Source organism: Nipponia nippon, unplaced genomic scaffold (genome assembly GCF_047370975.1).
Source record: "Nipponia nippon isolate SJK-2023a ecotype South Korea unplaced genomic scaffold, ASM4737097v1 scaffold_4, whole genome shotgun sequence".
Classification (NCBI taxonomy): domain Eukaryota; kingdom Metazoa; phylum Chordata; class Aves; order Pelecaniformes; family Threskiornithidae; genus Nipponia; species Nipponia nippon.
The window spans coordinates 51,502,173-51,523,917 of record NW_028262358.1 but is presented as its reverse complement, the minus strand read 5'-3'; the positions used below and the strand labels follow the sequence as shown (position 1 = coordinate 51,523,917).

Below are 21,745 nucleotides of genomic sequence, written 5' to 3'. Positions count from 1 at the left end.
ACAAGTTCCAGAGGGAACGTCCACTTAAAAGTGAAAGGTTCCTTCATTCTGTCTGAAACATATTTAGCTGACAGTCTGACTGACAGACTCCCTTTTGCCGTGTAAGCAATTTTTCTTAGTCCTGCTTCAGGGGTATAGCGGCATTTTTATGATTTTCATTCATAGGTTGAAGTAATTTTTTATGATGATGATCACCTATTGTCTTGTGACAGGACAAATGGAATTGGAAATGTAAAGGATCTGGACACTGACGAATGGGAGATACAAAATGTAGGGAGCATACTGGTGTTGGTAGAGTGGTGGAAAGAAAAGAGGCTAGGAATTTTTTGTCTTTCACTACTGAGAGGTTGTCATGTTTTAACCCCAGTCAGCAACCAAGCACCACACAGCCGCTCGCTCACCCCGCCCCCCCCCCACAGTGGGATGCGGGAGACAATCTGAAGAGCAAAAGTTAGAAAACTCATGGGTTTAGATAAGAACAGTTTAATAATTAAAATATTGTAATAATAATAATAATAATAATAATAATAATAATAATAATAATAATAATAATAATAATTTGTAATGAAAAGGAAAACAGAGCGAAAGAGAGGAACAAAACCCAGGAAAAACAAGTGATGCAACCGCTCACCACCCACTGACCAACACCCAGCCCATCCCTGAGCAGCAATCGCCACCCCCAGGCCAACTCCCTCCAGCTTTATGTACTGGGCATGACGCCATACGGTATGGAATAGCCCTTTGACCAGCCTGGGTCAGCTGTCCTGGCTTTGCCCCCTCCCAGCTTCTTGTGCACCTGGCAGAGCACAGGAAGCTGAAAAGTCCTTGACTGGTGTAAGCACTACTTAGCAACAACTAAAACATCAGTGTGTTATCAACATTATTTTCATACTAAACCCAAAACACAGCACTATACCAGTGACTAGGAGGAAAATTAATTTTATACCAGCTGAACCCAGGACAGAGGTATAATAGGATGTAATGTCTGCAAGTGATTTGTAAACAAAGAATGAATGTTTTTCTAGGCAATATACTCCAGTTTAAACAAGAATTAATCCAAGAAAGTCATGTAATGTGTATTCTAAAGGAGATCAGACCAGATTATCTCAATAGTCCATTCTGCTTTTATAATCTGGCCTTAAACATATAAGCATTTTAAAAATAAATCAAGATTGGACATGAAGCCATTTTTGCCTGTTGCTTGCAGTGGAAGAAAATATATGTTGGTTGATAATACTGAAATTGTAAGCAGTCTGAATAAAACAGTGTTATAATTAATTATGATTTTTTTTCTGTCCAGTATGCATGATAACAGAAAAAGACAAGTTAGATCTTTTTAAAAAGCAAATATATCACTCAATAAATATAAGAAATAATTATATAGCCATGTGAATAAGGACTTTGCCTGAAATTCCTTTCTTTCTTCATTTAGATATATTTTAATTTTTTTTACCTTGGCTTTGCACTGACTTTTCCCTAACTGTCAAAGTGTGTGCTAACTTCAAGGAAGAGCTACTGTGGTCATCGGTAGACTCACGATAACAATGCTTTTGTAGGGACAGAATATAATTGTAATATTCTTTATACTTGTATGGACTTATGGAATAATTCAAGCCTCATGGCAATGTTCACTACTTGCAAAGACATTAGTTAAGACCGTGATGTATATAAATAACCTGTTAGGGCAGCCAGTTTCAGAGAAAGGCAAATGTTTATAGGACAGACCCAATCTGCAAAACAACTTCCCATCTGCATAGTTTTATGCTCCTAATGCACGATGACAAAAATTTCTCATCTGTTTAGGTGTATTCAATACAAAGACGAATAATTTCATTTTGAAAGTCCAAAAGAATACGAAAAATATTCCAAGTGGCAAAAATACTGTATTTATTTGATTAGCAAGGCTTTCCTCATCAAACTCCTCTACTCTCCTCAAGACTTCTCTTATTATTGGACACAAATTAATTATCTTTTCTTTTGTGGTTCCTAGTGGTTTACATCATCCCACTTCTGAAGTTTCTGTATGATCATATGATTTAATACTCTTTTAGTGCAAAGGTGTAAGGGTAGGTGAGTGGAACAAAGAAAGTATTAAGATTACATAAACAATCTTAAATCTGACATTTTCTAATGTCTGAATTCTTCATTTGCACTCTTAACTCTTTTAGCCTTCATTTTTATGTCTACCACTTCCTTCTCTAAAAAGCAAACATCAAAAAAAAGAAAGTCCATCAATTAAATTATATTGCTCTGTACGTGGTCATCAGCAAGGCTGAGGTCTACAACTCCATCCTCAGAGCTCTGCCAGTGGAGCTATCAAAGTCTGTCTGGTTCAGCCCTCTCCCTCATACTCGCAGTCTCTTGGTTTAGCTGTTCCCTACTTTTCCTTCAAATCTCTCCTTTTGTTCCACTCCTCCTACTCTGCTTAGCCTCACCTCCTTGTGCAGCTCATTAAGTACAGATCTTACTTTATATACCAGTCTCTAGCAAGTTTCCATATTTGGTCATTCCCTTCCAGTCCTTGGTCCCAGATCCTTGTCAGACCCTTATCCCTACCATTCTGGTTTCTAATCCTAGTCTCTTTCACCAGCCAGCCCCATCTCTCCAGTATCCCAAAGCTTCATCTCACTCTGCCCTCCATTTGTCAGCTGGCTCTAACCTGTCTCTTGGCCCCATCAGTCCTGGTGATAATTTCTTTTATTTCCTCTTCCTAAGTCCTCAATCTCACCAAATTCCTGCTTCCAGTATCTCCTAGTCTGTTTTTTGTCTTTTTTTCCATTCCTGTCAGACAGACCCTCCCACACTCCCCTTCATGCTGCCTTCTTGCTGAGGAAAAGCTGAGTCCCTGAGGAATTTGGCTTTTGACTTTCTATAACAACTGAAGTGGGGTGCTGGTGCAGGAAAACTGGAAGTCTAGAAAACGTACCACCAGCCCTAACTGTAATAAAAAGAGGAGACTGACAGGGAAAGGAGAAGCAACAGCGTGTTCCTGACAGTATAATCTGATCCAAAAACTAAGAAACCAGACTTCAAATTAACATTTCAGGAGCTGCTCCTACCTCTGTAACAGCCTTCATATAACCTTGTGCAAATGTCTTGGCGCCAGGTTCATTAAAAGATGCAGATATTCTCATGTACAACACACTAATGCTGAGCTTTCAGGACCTTGGTCCCTAGTACCTGCAACTCTATGTCAGGCAGTTAGGTTTTATAACCAGTACATTAGGAGAGATACTTCAGAGAAAAAGACAACTTGAATTTAAGAGGCACTGAGCATTTGAAAATTCAACTTGTCTCTCAAAATTTAAGGCCATTTTCTCAATATCTCTGTACGTTAATTTCATTATTGACAAAACAATAACTATGACTGTCTTGTGAGTGTTGTAAAGCATACTTCACTTATGCTTTCCTAAGATCCTTCTACAGAAATAGTTTTCTGAGTGCAAAGAACAGCTATAATTATGAATGAGAAACACACTTTTAAAAGAGAAAAAAGGCCACAAAAAGAGATGGATAATATCATGAGTAGCTGTAAGTATCAATCCTTTAGTCAGATTGTTTGTCTATCTGCTGTTTTAGAGAGCCTGTTTACTGCTGCAGTCAAAAGCCGAAAAGCTGTGGCAGATAGCAGATGTACCAATTAATAACCTGTCAAGGCTGATGGATAGAATGAAAAAAAAAAAAATCTCACATATATCTCCTGTGTGTTTTTTTTCCCCACATTTCAGGTCACTGGGGGTCATGAGATACACTCTGCCTCCCTGGAGAGAGACGAAACTGTCTCATTAGCGTCTATCTTTCATGACATTAAGACACTGCCTTTGAGTTGCTAACTCACCTGTTCTTCTCCCAGAATCCTGAAGTGATGAAGCTCTTTAATCAAGGAGTCTGGACAGCCAGCTGTTGGAAAGAAACAAAAATAGGCATTTTAGAGCTTCCTGTCAGCGCAGTTTCAGCATAAGATACATAGATGCAGAGAGGATAGAATATACAGATTTACCTTAGATAAAGAAGATTAGAAAGATTAGCCATGGTTCTGAGGGCACCAGAATGCTGAAAACCATCTATCACATAATCCTTCCACATTTCCAAGCATTCAACCAAGAACGCTTAGAAAGGTTATATTCCGAATATTTTAGCCCTTTCCCCAAAGGACTGCAAGCAGAAGCAAGATGAAAAGGGCAGCACTGTCTGCCAGATACTGCCAGCCCCTTAGTGTAAGCCAAAAAGCTTGTTAAAAGAGGATCTCGCATCAAAACCTTGGAGCTGCCCAAAGCTGAATTCTGATTCACACAGCAGGTTTGGACTAATTTCTAAGCGTAATGTAGGCTTTCCCTGATTCCCTCAAGGATTTCATAGGCCCCACAGATCACTTTAATTTTGGCTGTCACAAATATACCCATTTCACAAATATGTAGTTGTCACCCACAGGTGTAATACACAAACCAACTATGCAGGCAGGGGAACGATTTGCCAGAACTTTGCAATCAGATTAATGTTCAGTCACTACAGACTTTCACATCCGTACCAGCCAGTAAGACAGAATATGTCTTGCTAGATGCCATACACTTTACTGACATGTTCAGACTGTGATTACCTTCCTGGTGATGAAATTCAAGGCTGCTATTCACTTTTGTACACTACTAGACTCATTTCTGGCAAGGGCTAAAAGTGCAGACTGTGAAAGCAATCTGGGCTTTATTCTTCTTACCATAAATTGAAGCATCTGCTTGTGAACAGAGAAAATTCCTTAAAAGGAATTAAGAGCATAGTTCTCCCTAGAACGTGGGAAGAACTACAATTTTTATCAACCTGCTTTTCTGCTGATGCAGCTACAAATAGTTACCTCTCTTAATGACTGCCATTAAAAGCATGCAAATGAATTTGGAGACAGTTGTCAGGAAATCTCCATCAGCACTGTGGCTTCACTCAAAGCCAATGAGCCTACACTCACAACTTCTGTTGGCCTAGCTGTCTTAGGGATACAAAGAGAAAAGCCTTTATGCTTGCAAGCAACATAACTAAAAAAGGCAAAAACCCTGCTATAGACACAATTATCCTAGTACAAGTCTTCTACTGGTATAACTTTTTCTACTTAGAGAACTGATTTAAATGATATTCAAATAATCTTCTTGCTGGTAAATGCTTTATCTCCATTCAGAGAAGGTACAGGTGGAGAATGCACCATCAACACAACTTAATCAGCAAACCCTTTTAAAGGTGGCCAAGGTTTAAGCATATGGTAAGAATTATCTATTAATGGCTTGTCTCTTATTAAACATTACTATTTCTTCCCATTTAATAAAACCTATGACATTCTTATAGGCTTCTTTCCACTCACCTCTTCCCTCCTTTGGCACACAAGGACATTCACGTATTTGAATGTGTCAGTTTTAGCTCTGAGCGATTCTTTCTTAATGTGTTTTTAGTCTCAATTTTTAGGACCAAAAGCCCTGTATCACCTTTAATTTTCTCTCCTCATTTCCCCCATACTTAGGCTCTCATTGTTTATTCTGTTTCTTGTTCTCAACGTACTTAAATTGTTCTTACTACTTCCACCACAGAATCACTGCTATGAAGCATTTTTCTCTCCATTTTCACTGGGATTTACATCTCCATCTTCCAGCTCATCGAAACCCTGAATGTATCAACCGCTCTAAATGTCTCACTAACTTCCTGACCTGAGGCCTGACTTGTAGTCCAGAGCTGTTGACTTCTCTGTGTTTCAGATCAGAACTCACTGCATAAAACTCAGTTCCTCTCTCTTATCCTCAAGCCCTTATGTAATTATTAATTTTTTTTCTGCATGTAGTTTTTCCTGAAAATATCTGCATTGATTGTACACTGCTATAGGAATTTCTAAGTGTAGATGATAATTATGATTTCATGTAATACCGCGTGTTAACCTTTGACAGATGTTAGCTTTGTAACACCAACTAAACTGCTTTCTGCTTGTCTCCGCTTTCTGCAGTCTTTACAGCTTCTTCTTCAACCAATCATTTCTTTCTTCCCTCTTATCCTTTCCACTTTATTATTCATTAAATCTCTTAAGATGGAAAAGTTTCCTTTTTCTTGCCTAGCAAGAACTTTTTCTCTTTCCATTCTCCTTTAAATCATATTTCCTGAATGCCTATTTCTCCCAGAAATCCATCCCATTCTGCCCTCATGCATATTTTATATAATCTCCCTTATGTGAACTGCTTATATGCATCCTCTCTTTCTTCCATGTTAGAAACTGTAAACACCTTGGAACCAAGGATCTTTGTTTGTAAAAAAAATGTGTAAAAGTATGAAGATATATATAGACATATCTATAAACACATATATGTTTAAGTGTTATTAGTTGTTCATTGCTGCATCCTCTTCCCAATATAATATTTTGCATAGTCTATTTTTCAGAGACTCGCCTAGTCTAGTTTTCAATCTTTTCATAGTCCAGACTTTCACTGGATCTTAAAAGCTGATTATACAAGAGATCCTGAAGTTACTAGAAAAGGAGAGCAAGCTTAAAAACTGTGTCACCATGCTTAAAAAAGCATGCTTAAAAAAGCATGATTCTTTCCAGCAACAAGTTCAGAAATGTCAAATGCGTGCAATATTGAATTATACTGACACACATTAACAGTCTGTTGTCTGTAAGAAGTGCTTCCAGATCATCACATTGCAGAAGCAATAATTTGAGGAAACAATGGAAATCATTATTGTCAAAAATGGAAAAAATGGAAATAAAGAAGAAACATGGTAAACAAAAAAAGAAGCAAGATCGGAAAACCTTTCTTTTGGGATATTTCTGGACATATTTCTGATATTTCCTATTTCTACTTTAATTTCTTCTGTTCTGTAAATGGACCTTTGTAAAACATGGTCCAACGCTGTGAGCCATTTTACCAAACATCTGGGAGTTTTGAAAAAGTCTTGGATGATGTTAAATTCCTGCACCGTGACTAGAGACAAAGGCCATTCCATAAATAAAAAGAAAAGAGATTAAAAAATACCTATTCTGCTGAAAAGCATTAAGAACTATTTGTCATCTCACCCACAAAACCACCCATATATCCATCAACATATTCATGTATATGCAAACACCCATGATGACTTGAAAATTATTAAAAGTTAAGCACAGCACCCAATAAGTTCACTGGCGAACTCTGCACACCAATGGTTAAAAGAAAAATGTATTTTCTAAGTCTCTGATGTGCAACTAGCATGTACCACATGAAAGAAATAATCTGCACTTTACAGATTTCAGCTATTTTGTGTAGAATGCTTTGAGGATTAGCTTTTATGCCCTCTGTAGTACAGAAACCCTTACAATCAACGGTCTCAACAATTACTGAAACTTTCCATTTCCCTCTTCCCAATTATTACTTGAAAAAGTACAGGCATACATGAAATTTCCACAGACATAAACCGAACCTAGGAATATTAAATAAATCAATCAATAACAATTTCACATAAGAATGTTAAAAGGAAATGATGTAAAGTATGGACAATTGCCTTTAATCAGAAGCCAAAACTCAGGATTGAGGACATTTGCAGACTGATAAAATGGCAGCTATATTGTTTATTAGTTCCCTCTTTCAGCTCACATTCAAACCTATGTGTTTCCTATGTTCTCAGCTACAATGAGTGTTACAGGTTTTTGCTAACTGTGAAAGCAGAGCAAGATGTAAGAAATATAAAATTGATGCAAATCTTTAGTATTTTTATACCACTTTTTCCTCTGACATAGCTCCACTGGCCTCAAAGCAATAAGACTCATAAAACTAACATGATGTCTTAAGAATGAGCCCGAGTCTAAGCAAGAAACTAAGTTATAAAGGGATGATACCCAGTTCAAAGCACCAGCAGCTTTATAAACTCACCACAAGTAATTTCTTTGCTTCTATTTAAGCATTTATCACTTAAATTGAGTATATTATTTGCTTCTAAATGTCCCATCATACCCCAGATTACTTGTTCAAATAATTTTGTTGTTGCTTGATCTCATACTGCTTTGTTATTTAACTCCAAATGCTGCACTTATGAATGAAAGGTACATTCAAAGTTACAGAAATTTGCAACTGTAAATTTACAATTTACATTGTGGTATTCTCTTCATAAAGATATAAAGATATTTTCAATTTGTTCATATAAATATATGTATCTCCAAGAGAAGTATAAAGAAGCAAAATTTAGGAAGGACAGTTTAATGTCTCCTAACATCATAAATCCCCTGATTTCAACTGGTCTGAACACATATTTTCAGCTACACTTGTAATTAAATTATGATTCTAAATAGTACCAATTTAATTATCCAAGTCGTCACATATTTTTTCTCAGACAGAATTAGCTTCTGGTTTTGTTTTTGCTTAAAATTATCACTTTGTATGACTTATGTTCTCTAGTGGGAAAGCAAAGGAAAAATTAAATCAACCCTTTAATATTGCATAAACTGTCAAAATGAAAGCAAAAAATTACTGCTGTTACAAACACAGCCAACTGAGAACCAATGCAAGTGCCAGGGCCCTGGTGGCACCACCAGCCCTGAGTGTCCCTGCCTGGCCTCCTCCACAGCCCACGACCCCATGTCAGCCCCCAGGACCATCTGCCCTTGCCCCAGCAACACCGCAGCAGGGCTGGTCTCCAGCTCCCCACAGCCCTGCCCAGCCCAACCGTGGGTCCCACCAAGCCAGGCCCACTTGTGGGCCCACTTTCAGGCCTGGACTTGGCTCGTCCCCATGCCCAAGGAGGTGCCTGATGCCAAGGCTGGGGCTGTCCTGATGCCCCTGGCTACTCCTGGTGGTGGGGTGGGATGGGCCCTCACTGAATTTTAGCCTCAGAGAAACACAGAAAATCATACAACGTCTTCATTGATTGTAGTGACAAGCATATATATCTCTACTGTAGGATTGTGTGCTACATCTTATCTTCTATGATACGTTTGTACCATTATTTCCTGCTTTGCATTTTAAATTTCATCTTTCTCCAAATGGTACAGTTGGGTGAGATTCAATTCACTGAATTTAAGCATCTAAATATTGGCTATATGAGTCTAATATATTCATTGCACGCTTCCTTTTTAGTCAATAGAAGGAAATACACACCTTCACAGGGTAATTCCCATCGTCTGAGACAGGCCCAAAAAAGGTATCCACTTATCTTCATTAATTGAGGAATCTTAAGGCGACTACATAAGATTTACACAAGTAACTTTTAGACTTTTAAGGTTAGATGAGCTTAATTTCACCCAACAGCTGCAATCCCAATCATTTCTGCACATGCTTAACTTTGAGCATGTAAATTTTCCCATCATATTTAGCTCTGTGCAAACTGAGCATTTACATGAAGAACACAGTGTAACTTCCATTTCTCTCACTTAAAATTTATGTCTGCATCAACACTTGTTAATTCTGAAACGTACATATCCTTTGTGAGCTCTGAACATAACCATGTAAGAATACCTATTAGTGTCCTTCAAAGGGTATCATTCCACAGTGCTAACTGCTAGACCGAGCTTGCAACTGAAAAGTGTTTCAAATACATGAGAATAACCACTTCATGCTTAGAAAATTAATGGGTGCGTGTCTCTTTTTCTGACTGCTCCACATAGAATTGTATTTGACTGGAGTACAGATATGAAAGATGTTCCATATTCAAAAAATAATTCTAAAAGTTTGGAAATGCAGCACTCTAATGGCAGTACTAGCAATACAGCAATGAATATATACATATATATATATATAGGCAAGTGTATGCTGGCCTGCCGCACATGCACAGCCAGGAAGGTGGCAAGGGAAGCCTGCAGCTCAGAGGTGCTTGTTAGTGGGTACCCATCCAGAGCACAGCCAACCTCTAGCTGCAGTGGGACACAGCAGCTGGGACTCCGTACACAAGGTACAAGTACTTAGTACGGCACAACCCAGCCCAGGCAACTCTGTTGAGCGAGCAGGAATGACAGGAAGAGCACAGCCCTGCACCGTGCGTGAGAACAACGGGAATGGTAACGGGGTAGCAAGAAGAGGGAGTCAGGCTAGACTTTCACACAAAACTTAACAGGTTTGAAATCCTGTAATTAGTGTGCATTTGTTTGTTGTGTCATTTTCCCAGTCTCTTCCAACCTGTTCAACTAATTGGAATATTGGTGTAAAAAATACACCTTTCTGCTGTCTGCGTCTCTTCCAGCAAAAAGCAATCCTGTGCTGGTGATGGTGCGGTCACTCTTATGGGAACTGACAATGATTTCAAAGTATGAAGTGACTTCACTGTGCTTGTGTTAATTAAACGTTTTGATGTTTCAGGTGACCTTTTCTCATTTTTGATGTTATGTGAACATGAACAAAGACAAAACTAAGGAGAGTGTCTGGAATGCATAAATATTTTATTGAAAAGAGAAGAAGATATTATGAAGAATATCAAGTATGCAATCTACAGAATATAAGCACATAAGCCTATCTTTGGAATACTGCCTGTGCTTGTGCATTGTGAAAGATGTAGAAATGTTTTCTTACAGATCCCACAGAAGGGTATTATTATAACCATTTTCACAATTTTTTTTACAAACTTCATGAGCAATACTTTTGTAAATAGTAAATTATTGAGGTTTTTTTTCTGTGTTGTTACCTAGATAATTTTCTAGTGTAACCAAACTTAATGCTTCATTAATTTGTAGACCTATACTGTGCTTACAGTTATCATCCTTTGTGTAAGAAAGATTTAATTTTTAAAGAAAGAAAGATGATAAAACTGTTCTGTCAATAATTTGTCTTCTCAGGTCCCAAGCCTTACAAATGCAGGTCTTAAAATGCAGGGGATTCACGTGGGCACACAACTTTATCTGGAAGATCAATTATTGCTAACCACCATTAATCATAAAATCACACATCAGACTCAAAACCCTTTCATGAAACCAGCTTGTAATCACTAGGTTTACCTATTGATTTATTATTAATGAAAGGCTTTATTTATTTGTCTTCTGAATTCTCAATGTTGATTGTGCATTCGAGCCACATTTTCAAACTGAAATTCTCTGACCCATTAACTCATACTTCTGCTTCCAATACCTATTCTGACGATCTATTGTGATTGGAGTAGGTTCAGTCATGGAACATTTTTCCCCAAGAAAGAAAACCAAATGTTTTTTTGTTCAACAAATGCACAGTGGTTATTCCCTTGCCTTACCTATAGGCATGAGAACTTTTCTCAGCTAGTATAATATGTCTTAGCTACAGAGCTGTTTCAAAATGCTACAAGCAGCATTCAGCCTGTTGGACAAACTAAAACATCTGATGATTTATTTGTGTAAATTTACAAACTGGGAGACAACCCTTTAGTACCCTAATATCTTGTACTGGTCACCTTACAATTGGTGTAAGAAATAACGTATCCAGTAAAAACAAAAAAGTGAAGTAAAAAATTACATGGGGTTCTTTACTTGTACTCATGCCATTTTGATGACATCAGTTTCCAGATGATATTTTTCTGTACAGTAATCTAGATAAGTAGACAGTAAGCTAAAACAAATATATGCCCCAAAAGAGATATATTAGAGTGTTTAAATAATATAGATTTCTTTGGAAAAAAAATATAAAAGGAGATATTTTCAAAAGCAAGAAGTATTGAATTCTGCCCTTTCAAAGTCAGCAGGCATGTATTTAGATTGCAAAGCTCAGCTGTGCAGTTGGGCAGTGCCAAACCAGAGAGTCACACAAGCAATACTTGCATGTGGTTTACATACCCAGAGGTCAACATGGTAAAGGTTTTTCCTGTAAGTCTTTAGAAGTCTCTCTGAAACTACAAATGGTGGGACAGTTCTTCAGCTCAAGCAAACTAGCATAGCTACAATTAAGTCAATGGTGCTTACACATGTTCATACTAGAAAAAGAATTGGCTATGTGCACAAAACGTAATACTTTGTTAAAAAGACTGTGTGCCCACAAAGGATATATTTAAGTGCCACTTTTTGCAAAGCTTAATCTGCAATAAGACATCTACTTGCTTTTTAAAAAAAAATATTCAGAATTTAAATAGCCTATTCTCCTGATTAATACCCCTGTCAAACAGTATTATGTTCATTTTCTTATTTCTTGATTGACTTCTGACAGCTAAAGTCAGTAAAAAGACCTACACATTTTTTTGCTATCAAAAAGACTGCTGAAGCTAATATTCAAGAAAGTTTCATGAAAGCTTGATTGTCAGGACACAAAACTTGTCCTGTTCTGACCAGTTCCCAGAGATGTTAGTTGCCGAACTGAATGGGTTACATATTTGTTTGTATGCACTTAATGTCAAAATCATCCAAAGACACAGAGGTATTTTTGCTCTCGTGAAGTACTTGTGCAAAAATTCTGCTAAGGGACTGCAATGGAGTTGGGAAAGGATCACATGAAGTTTGACTACTGGCAGCAAATAGAGCATCTCAGATTAGAGAAAATTCTTCTGGCTTGGCTTTCTCACATCGCACACAACTCTGGCCTTCCCTGTGCTGCTACTCACTGTTTTTTTAATGATGCTTTAAAGCCAAATGACTAGAAGTAATGAACCACATCAGCCATTTCCTACTAGGGTCTTTCTTTACTACAGAAAATATCAGTAGGAATATTGACCTGCCATTTCAGTTTAGAACGTGCTTCCTTGCTTGCTTTTTGCATATTTAAAACAATATTTAAACCAGGCTTGAACAAGTACTATTTACTCACATCAGCAAACCCTGAACTGTATTGAGCTGCACAAAGCCAGCATGCCACTGCTTGTTATTTCTGACAGTTTTCTGTATATGCTGCACCACTATATGACGAACTGTCGAAAGAGTCCATCAGAGGAGGGAAATGTTCTAAAAAACATTCAGTATCGCCCAAGAGGCTAAGACTTCAGGGAGACCATGCAATAGTGCAACATATTTGACTAATAGTCTGTACCATCTGGTTGCTCGGTATTCCAGTTTAAGTTATAGGCGCCAATTCACCCATGCAACTCTCAGTGAAGTCAGTGAATACTAAACTCATGCAACAAAACAAAATCCATGCTGTCTATCCGCAATGAAAAATTGGACTACAACCTTTACTGGTCAAATACAGCAGCTCCAGAAACAGAAATAAAAAGGAGGCTTCCTTCTTTCCATGCAAGTACTGACTTTTGTCAAATTGAAGTAAATTTTACAGAAACAACATAATTTCTTTTTTTTTTTTAATGCTTCTTAATCAACAGAAGTTACTCCTACAGTTTCTGAATAACATCAGAGAGTCAGAAAATCAGCAAGTCTAAGGCTCCTAACACAACCAGATGATTTTTTTTTTAAGCTAAGATACAACAGAGCTGCTCTGAACTTCTTTTGGAAGACTCAATACCTTCCACCATATAAACGTTGGTAGTGAAATTCTCATTGCAGGGACCTGGGCTGAAAGGAGTTCTTCACTCTCAGTATACTAGGTTTTTAGCTCAATCAGCTCAATTCATGAAAGGTTTTCTTCATCTTTTATTCAAAAAGTAGTTGAAATCTCTAAAGCAAACCTTGTTCTCTCAAACTCCCACCTTCATGCTGGCACTGGCCTTTGATGATGATCAGTACCTTTGAGAAGGCAAGTGAGAGGTCAGGAGCTTTCAGCATGTGGTGGAGACTTTGTAAGAGAGGAGATTGTCTTCTCAGGGCAAATCCCACTATCCCTGAATAAAAGTCAACACAAGGCAAAAATAACTATAGAAGATTTTCCTTTGGCAGTTACTGAAGGGCAAGTCTTTAAAAGATTGTCATTTCTGAATGCCAGAATTAAACAGGTACAATATAGAAAACGCTAAAAGGTTTCTAAGCTGAAATTAAACCAAAGTTCACACAGCCGTTTTCCACTTGATGGCTTGATAACAGAAGTATATTGTAAAGCCCAAGTGCAAATTTGGAGAGTAAATATTTCTTCTTTTTCCCCTTAAAAGCTGAATTAAAGAAACTGTCCTCCTATAATTTTGGTAATGACAGACAGAAGGAACAGTTTCAGAAATTCATGTCGCACTAAATTTCCATCTCACTCGTATTTTGCCAAGTGAGGTTATTACACAGACTATGAAATGTAGAATAAGCCATTGTACCATCAAGAAAGATGTGGCTAGGTGCCAGAGAACAAACACAGCTTTCCTTCTCTTTAATTACAAAACCAGTGTTCAAGGACATTAAAATGCAATTTTTAAAGGTTATTTTTTGTCCACAGTACAGGAAAATCAATAAGTCAAGCTCAAAAAAAATCTGACAGAAAACCAAGGCTGCACACATGTAGGTCTCGCTCTCTTACTCAGCATAAGCATGCACAAAATTACTATTGGAGAAAGGAGAATTGCAAACAACATTCAGTGACCCAGAAACAGCAATGCTTTTCTTTCTACTTTTGCATTTCTTTTTTTCCCGGGATATGACGTCATACTGTATAAACAGTATATAAAAAATGCCATTCCTTTAATCTGTGCAGTATTTATAAGACTTCAACATGAGCCTTTCACTGAGAGCTTAGACAAATATTTAAATTGCTACATAAATGACTCAGACTACAAGGCAAGCCCAGGCTACTCTAAAAATAAATGTTCATGGACAATAAACCCATCCAACCAAAAGAGAATTTTAAAAAGCCATGGAATATATTATGTCTCACAGAATAGTACAGACATATCTGGATGAATGGCTATGATTTTCTCTTTTTCATAGGGATTTTATGACAGAAAACCATTTCCAGAACACTAAAGAATGAAGCAATTGTCTAAAAGAGATCCGCACTCTCGCAATGGAGTTGAAATCTTAATTGTTACCTAATTCTAGTATTTTTCTTCCTCCTTTGCAGCAGCAATACATGTATGCATATCTTATTGCTCTCTGTGAGGGAACATGGCAAAGTTCCACTTGTGAAATGAGGACAGTTTTGCATTTCACCTTAATCATTAGGGCAGGTGGTAACCCTGCGGGCAACATAATTATGAAAAATGCCTGTGTTCAATACAAACTGTCCTTCCAGTCTTGAGGTCTAATAGGACATCATAGTACAATCTTTTTACATTTTACTGGCAGCTCAGAACACAGAAGCCCACAGAGGGGGGACTCCATGCTGCTCTCATTTTTTGTCTGTGCAAACCCAGACAAATAATATATATGTTCTTCAATATTTACTCTAACTTAAGAGGCAGAGTGTTCCTGGGAGTGCAAAAGCTGGTGTGGGATGAATGCTAAAGTTAAATACAGAAGAAAAAGAAATTAAGTCACTCTCTAGTCAGGTCTAATTCTAATAACATTGTGCGAGACAGGCTAATCCTGCATTACAAACAGCGATTCGTGTTTCTACTATAAAAAAAAACCTGACAGGCAGGCATAAATACAAGAGATCATGCTGTCTGTTCATCTAACAGAAGAAAATTGGAACAACCTGAGAGGATCCCCAAAGATAGAAAGTTAAGGATTTTTCTGATTTTATATTGGTATACCGGCCCTATTCTTGAACAGACCACTTGTGATGAATAGCTGGCGAAGCACATTGGAAATAAGTTGAAAATTTAATGCAAAATTCTACTGTACGTTAAAGGGATAATACAGCCAGGTTCATTTAGAATATTACTCCTCTGAAGACACCGCAAGCACTACAATAACAAATGTTATATCAAAGATGCACTCACAACAAATGCAATATGAGTCTCTGCGAGGCGATTTTTCAGTATGTCAGAATTATAATATCACTCCATGGAAACAAATTAAGCAGCACAAGCTCGGCTGTTGGGATCACTTTATTAGCAATGCAGTGTTTTCTCATAAAGAATGCTTTGCTTTGGATCTGTCAGTGAACATCAAAGATGGCCTATCCGTTTTTAATGGCACACAGATTATTATTTGCCCATCAAATAAACAAAACACTTTAACATCCGTCTCTTTCTGCAACACTTCAAAAATAATATTGAGAATAACAAAACAATTCCTGATCATTTTTTACTGTACAGCTGAATTCCAGTCCAGTGTGGTTTTTTTTAATCAAGAGGGATAAACACTTTAATCAAGAGGGATAAAACTGGTACACTAGTACCAGTGAAGGAATATTGAACAATTTCTACCTGGTTGAGGAATATCTATTTTTAAATACCCACAGATTTCTGCAAAATACTGAAAAATATTCTGCTCTGGTTAGTCATCATGCTGATACACAAATTGATTTAATTTTGTCCCTTGTGCATAAAAGAGAAAACACAGCACTTGCTAGGTGGGTAGTCCTTTTCGATGGGTAAGAGAAGGATGCTGTGCTTGCACTGTGGTCTTAAATTTCCAAGGCTGTTACAATTTACCCCAAGATCAGTGGCTCTACTGGACTAGGAACGCAGGGGAAAATGCATATGCTTTACTACATACAGGGCAGGAGAGAACCCCCACAGCTCAGCATTATGCCATCAGACTCATCGCTACGCTGAAGTGAATTAGTGCAAGCAATTTCATGAGATTACGCTAGCAATTTAGTACAGAACAGCTGCCACACCACACTAGAGGATACTCCTTCTAGTCTTACTTACATGGCCACAAATAACTTTTGAGTTAATCCAGAGCAACAGCATACATCTTTTATCTTTACCACCTTACACAGAGATATGCTATGCCTTGTTATTAGTTGGTCTTGTCTAACTTTTTTTTAAACTCACAATAATTCCATTATCACAAGTCCAATATATCTTCATTAAATTAGACATTCTATACGACACTATTTCTTCTAATATTTGAATTACTTCCCATATCTAGACCATCCATATTTTTTCCCTCAGCTACACTTTTTTCTATATTCTTTCAACAGTGCAGTGTTTCTAAGCTGTAAGCCTGAAGCCAGAACAGACAGGTATAGGAGCAAACCTCCAACCTTGCTAACCACATATATGAAATCCCAAAGGTTATAGAGTCCAGCTGCAGTGGTTTGGGGGGGTGGTGCACATGCTTTGCCCCCCACCGCCTCAGGTATGGCTATTGCTGTATCAATCATCTCCAATCAGGAAGAAAAAAAGTCTTTTTGAAAATTTATACCTAGTGGGATCCCAGAGTCACATAGCTTGGCACTACAAATGCTGATGCAGATACTAGGAATTAGGACTGGAACGTCTCTGACCTTGATGGTAACACTCAGGAAGGCTGATAAGCCAAGTCAGAACTGGTGTCCCCCCAGGAATCCCCTCTCCCTCCCACACACACTGTCTCTCCCCTTTCCTCAGCAGCAGAAGGGCAGAGCTCAGGTGTGAGTCTCCTCTGGTTTTTCTTTCCTTTTGCAAAATGGAAAGTCAAGTTACCGAAACTAACCATAAGGTTCAGCTTTTTTTTTCTCATGCCATTAAAATGCTCGCTTGACTTTGCTTCATTTCAGTAGATCACTGAGTTGTAGTTGTAAAAAATAACAACACTAGGTCTCACTGCGTGTACACTTACCTTTTGACACCATGTTAACTATTTTTTCTGTAGAGTACTTCTGAGCGGTCATTTATATGCTAAGTACTGAACTCTGTATCACTTCTGCCTTTCAACATTACATAGCTTGCTATGTATTTTCCACTTGTGTCTGTTATGTCATGGATCAGAAATTCATTCCTTCTACTTCTGGCTGGCTCCAGAATACCATCATGCATGAAATTTCAGAGACAGTTTTTTTTCCTGACTGAGAATTATTGGATATACAGCTATAAAAGCATACATAAAAGCTAAAAGCCCTTAGAATTATTTGGAGGGGAAACAAAACATCCCTTAAGCATCAAACTGGTGGAAATTCTTCATACTGCTCTTCTGTACCAATTCCTGCAGGATTTGCTTTCTATTGTAGTTTAGCTCCTGTCTGCTTCAGGAAAAAGATCGTCAATTATGACAAATGATTCTGTATGGCAGGATTTAGACTCAGACTACAGAAAACTATATCTAATGAGATTATCTGACTCTTTTTTAAGGATCAATAATTTACTTATAGGCAGGGGCCTCAAAGGTTAATTTCTAGTGCTTTACTCACCAAGCTATCCAGCACTCAAATGACTTGTAGGAGACATACAATCAGAGCTGGCTAATCCACATCAGCTTGTTTAAAAAAATTGTCAGATTAACAAATCAATGATACTTACACACTACAAAATTGGTTTCCACTTAAAAGCTGACTGGATTTACACAGTTTACATGCAGCATAAATCCTGTTTTCATGTAATTTAGCAGGGATTCCGGGCAAAGTGATTCTCCCCTCTCTTGTCGATTTACAAGACGCAAACTGGCTAGCAGAAATCCTATTGCAGTTTGATGGATGTCTATTGAGGGAAACAGGGGAGGAGGCAAAAAAGAGCAAAGCAGGATTTTTGATGTTTGGCTACAGATTGCTGTCACTGATCATTTTCCTATCTCTGCTTCCACAGATAACTGTGACTTTCCATTTAGAGAGCTTTTCCCTGCTTTACTGGTTAAGCCAAGAAGTATGCCTTGCCTAACTTGTGACACGTTGATGCTACATTCATGTAACGACCTGTTGGGGGGGTTGCATGAATGTAGGATCAATACGTGCTACATTCATGGCTTTTTCACCCATTTCCCCATTTTAATTCTGCTCTCACCTGTTGCAGTCATTATAACAGAGTCAACAGTGTGGCTGCTGTCAAGCAGTCTGCGGCATTTAATGCAAAACTTAACTTTGCTGCAACAAATTCTTTGGTATGTGTATGCACATCTCCTTTCTCTCTCTCTCTCTTCCCCCCTTTCTCTCTCTATATTTATTGTTCCCCTTTGAAGGTTGTGGAGCATTATCTAGTTTTATTTTTATTTTTTGTTACTTTTGGAATTTGATGGAGAGTAGGTTGCAGGAACAAAGCACACTTGAGATCATTAGGACTATATCCTCCTTCACTGGGACAATAACAAATCAAGGTAGCGAACATCTGAAAGGTACAATGATTTTTTTTGTGCAATGGCCACTGAATTAGAAGAGCTGTGATATAAAACTGATTCAGGTGACAGGTGCTTAATCAACTGAATCTCCAACAACTGTAATAATAGTTTCCTAACTTCTTTCTGTACCTGGAAAATATCATCTGAAGACAAACATAAATATTTGCAATAAAAAAATACACCACAGTGTCAGTTTGCATTTTTTCAGTCTTGCATCTGCAGATCCAACTGAACTGAAGGTTAATGCTAACATTTAAAGACAGACTGTGCGTAATCTAAGAGGACATGTAACATTTTTATGTTTCAGGCTAATGTTTTGTGTCTTTGCTGTTCAGGAGAGTCTCATGTAGGAAAGTAAGCTAATGCCAATAGCTATCTCAATATTAAATAGATAAATAAATAAATAGAGACAAAGGAAAACATGATTGAAGTGGCTGAAATAAGTGGTATGTACACAGTACAGTAAACAATTCTGCCGAGCACTGTTCTAATTTGTCCCAATCTACCACAACCAATTACTCCTGCCTCAGAGACTCCTTATCTTAGATTTTCTAAGCCAGCTAGCCTCTATTTCTTGATAAAAGACACAGCAGTATTTCAGAAAATTGCACATTAGATAAAGAAGAAACCCAATGTTAGAAATAATTGCCCACATTTTTTTCCCCAGCTGAGCCAATCCTCCATCCAAATAGTTGAAAAGCTAACTACCTTCAAAGTTAGGTCTCAGTAATCCATCTGTATTGGCCACAAAATAATGGGCTTGACAATGTTGTAGAACCGTTGCTCTTAGCATTACTGTCTGCTAGAAAAAGCTGGGAAAGTACTCTTTCAGAGGTCAGCAAGAGCATAAAAGGACTGGGTTGAACTGTGCTCTCCACAATACTGGCTGGACATAACACACACTTGTGACACAGATGCAACACTGAGCTCCATGGTGCATGAAAGGTAGATACCATCCAGCCCTGCTTCTTCCTCCTTCCTCTCCCTCCTCACCCCCCTTCTGGGAAAGAAAAGATATCTTTGGTTTGGGAGAAGCTGGAGCTAGCAGTAAGTACTATAGATAAACAAATAAACATAACAAAAAATCCATCTCTCTCCCAGTATCCCGTCTCTGGCACAGGCCAATAACAGATGCTATGAGAAAAGCATAAGAAACTAGAAAAGAGTTAAATGTCTCTGTATACCATCCTTACCTGCAGACTGCAGTTTAGGGACATTCTGTGATAGAGGATGCAACCAGATCACCTTCTTCCCTCACCACTCTTGGGAATCACCCATTAATGTATCTAGGCACTTTGGGAACCCTGAATACTTTGGGTCTCTACAATATCCTTAAGCAATAAGTTCCACAATTTTAATTTGCAGTGGGTGAGCTGCTTCTGTTTGCTTTATACCTGCTGCCTCGTAGTTGCATGGCTATCTCTAGTTCTCATATAATAAGAATGAGTAAATCCTTATTAATCTTTTCGATTCCTCTCATGATTTTAGAAAACTCCGTCACATCATGATCCAGATGTCTCTTGTCAGAACAGAAAAATAAGCATCTCATCACACACAAACTATTCCATACCTCTGGCCATCTTTGCTGCCCTATGTTTAAACAATAGTTAGCACTTTCTTTTTCAGAGGCAATAACCAAAACTGTACTTGGTATTCACAGAGCAGGGTGCGCTCTCGATTTACCACAAAGAAATAACATTTTGTCATTCCTAATAGTTCCTAAGATCTTAATTGCCCTTTTGACTTTCACTTAGTGCTCAGATGGTATTCTCAGTGACCCATACAAACAGGATGCCAAATAAATGAGGCAGCAGATGAGAGACCAGTGCCACCCTGCCTGCTTTTGCCCTTGTGCAGTCCAAACGATGTGACCCCTGCTTCTTTAGAAGCCTTACTGGAAAGCGTGTTCAAAAATACTAGCAGTGACACGCTGACAGTCAGCTCTGTAAACTGAATCAGTTACTCCGTCCTTGCACCTGAGCAATGCTGCAGCAGCATTGCAGCCAACTCTGGGCCATGGCCATGTACCCTGTTAACCTGACTTACCTTCCTGGCTCCACCTCAGCTTGCCCCAGGACTGGGACTTCTCTAGTGATCACAGGGCTATGGCTGACCCTGCGCGGCGTGCCCCATGGGCACGGCACGGCATGGCACGGCCAGCCTCACTGCTGCCCCAGGATCACCCTGCCACTCTGCTTCACCACGTCCTGCCAGCAAGTAGTCACTATACAAGACTGCAAAATGACTTACCTAGCCTCTAAGGAGTTGAGGATGTGAGAGCTAAGCTGTGGTGTGAGGTATGAGGGAAGAAAACAAAATGGGCAAAAATCTGATAATCCGAAACTAACACATGAAAATGAACAACTAAAAGCTTTTATCTGAAAGCTGAAACCAAGGAACAAAAGATCAGGATAGCAAACAAATAGGAAGAACAAAGAAAACTACCATCAGCCTCCTCCTTTTCATCTTCTAAAGGACAAATATTTCTCAAAGAGCACTATATTTACTCTGTAATAAGTAGCCTTGTAATTTTCATTATAAAGATCATGCAATAACAAGAAAATTACAAGGATCATTTTATTTTCTGACAGATGAAATACAACACTAGACAATGACTGATGTTCAGTGGAATTTCTCCATTGTCCCCAAAGCATGTTAAGTAACGTAAGAAAAGTGTAGGGTAATTAACCCTTAACTACACAATATTTGCAAAGGCACTCTATTCTGCTGTATATTGTATATGATATCGTCAGCTTCTTTTCATCAAAGCAAAGAGAAATGGAAACAGAAAGCACTTTTGCATATGTGCCTTATAGACTTGAATTTGAAAAATATGAAGAATGATTTCTCCAAACCCTAGATGTG

At 38.2% G+C, this 21,745-nt stretch overlaps 1 protein-coding gene across 1 annotated transcript in view; it reads right to left on the bottom strand.

The window, feature by feature from the left end:
- PRKN (parkin RBR E3 ubiquitin protein ligase) overlaps positions 1-21,745 on the bottom strand; it is a 780,164-nt gene that overhangs the window by 126,716 nt on the left and 631,703 nt on the right. Inside the window, exon 8 of the mRNA XM_087774081.1 lies at positions 3,839-3,900. Within this exon, the coding sequence (XP_087630207.1) occupies positions 3,839-3,900 (62 nt within the window). The remainder of the gene's footprint in view (positions 1-3,838; positions 3,901-21,745) is intronic.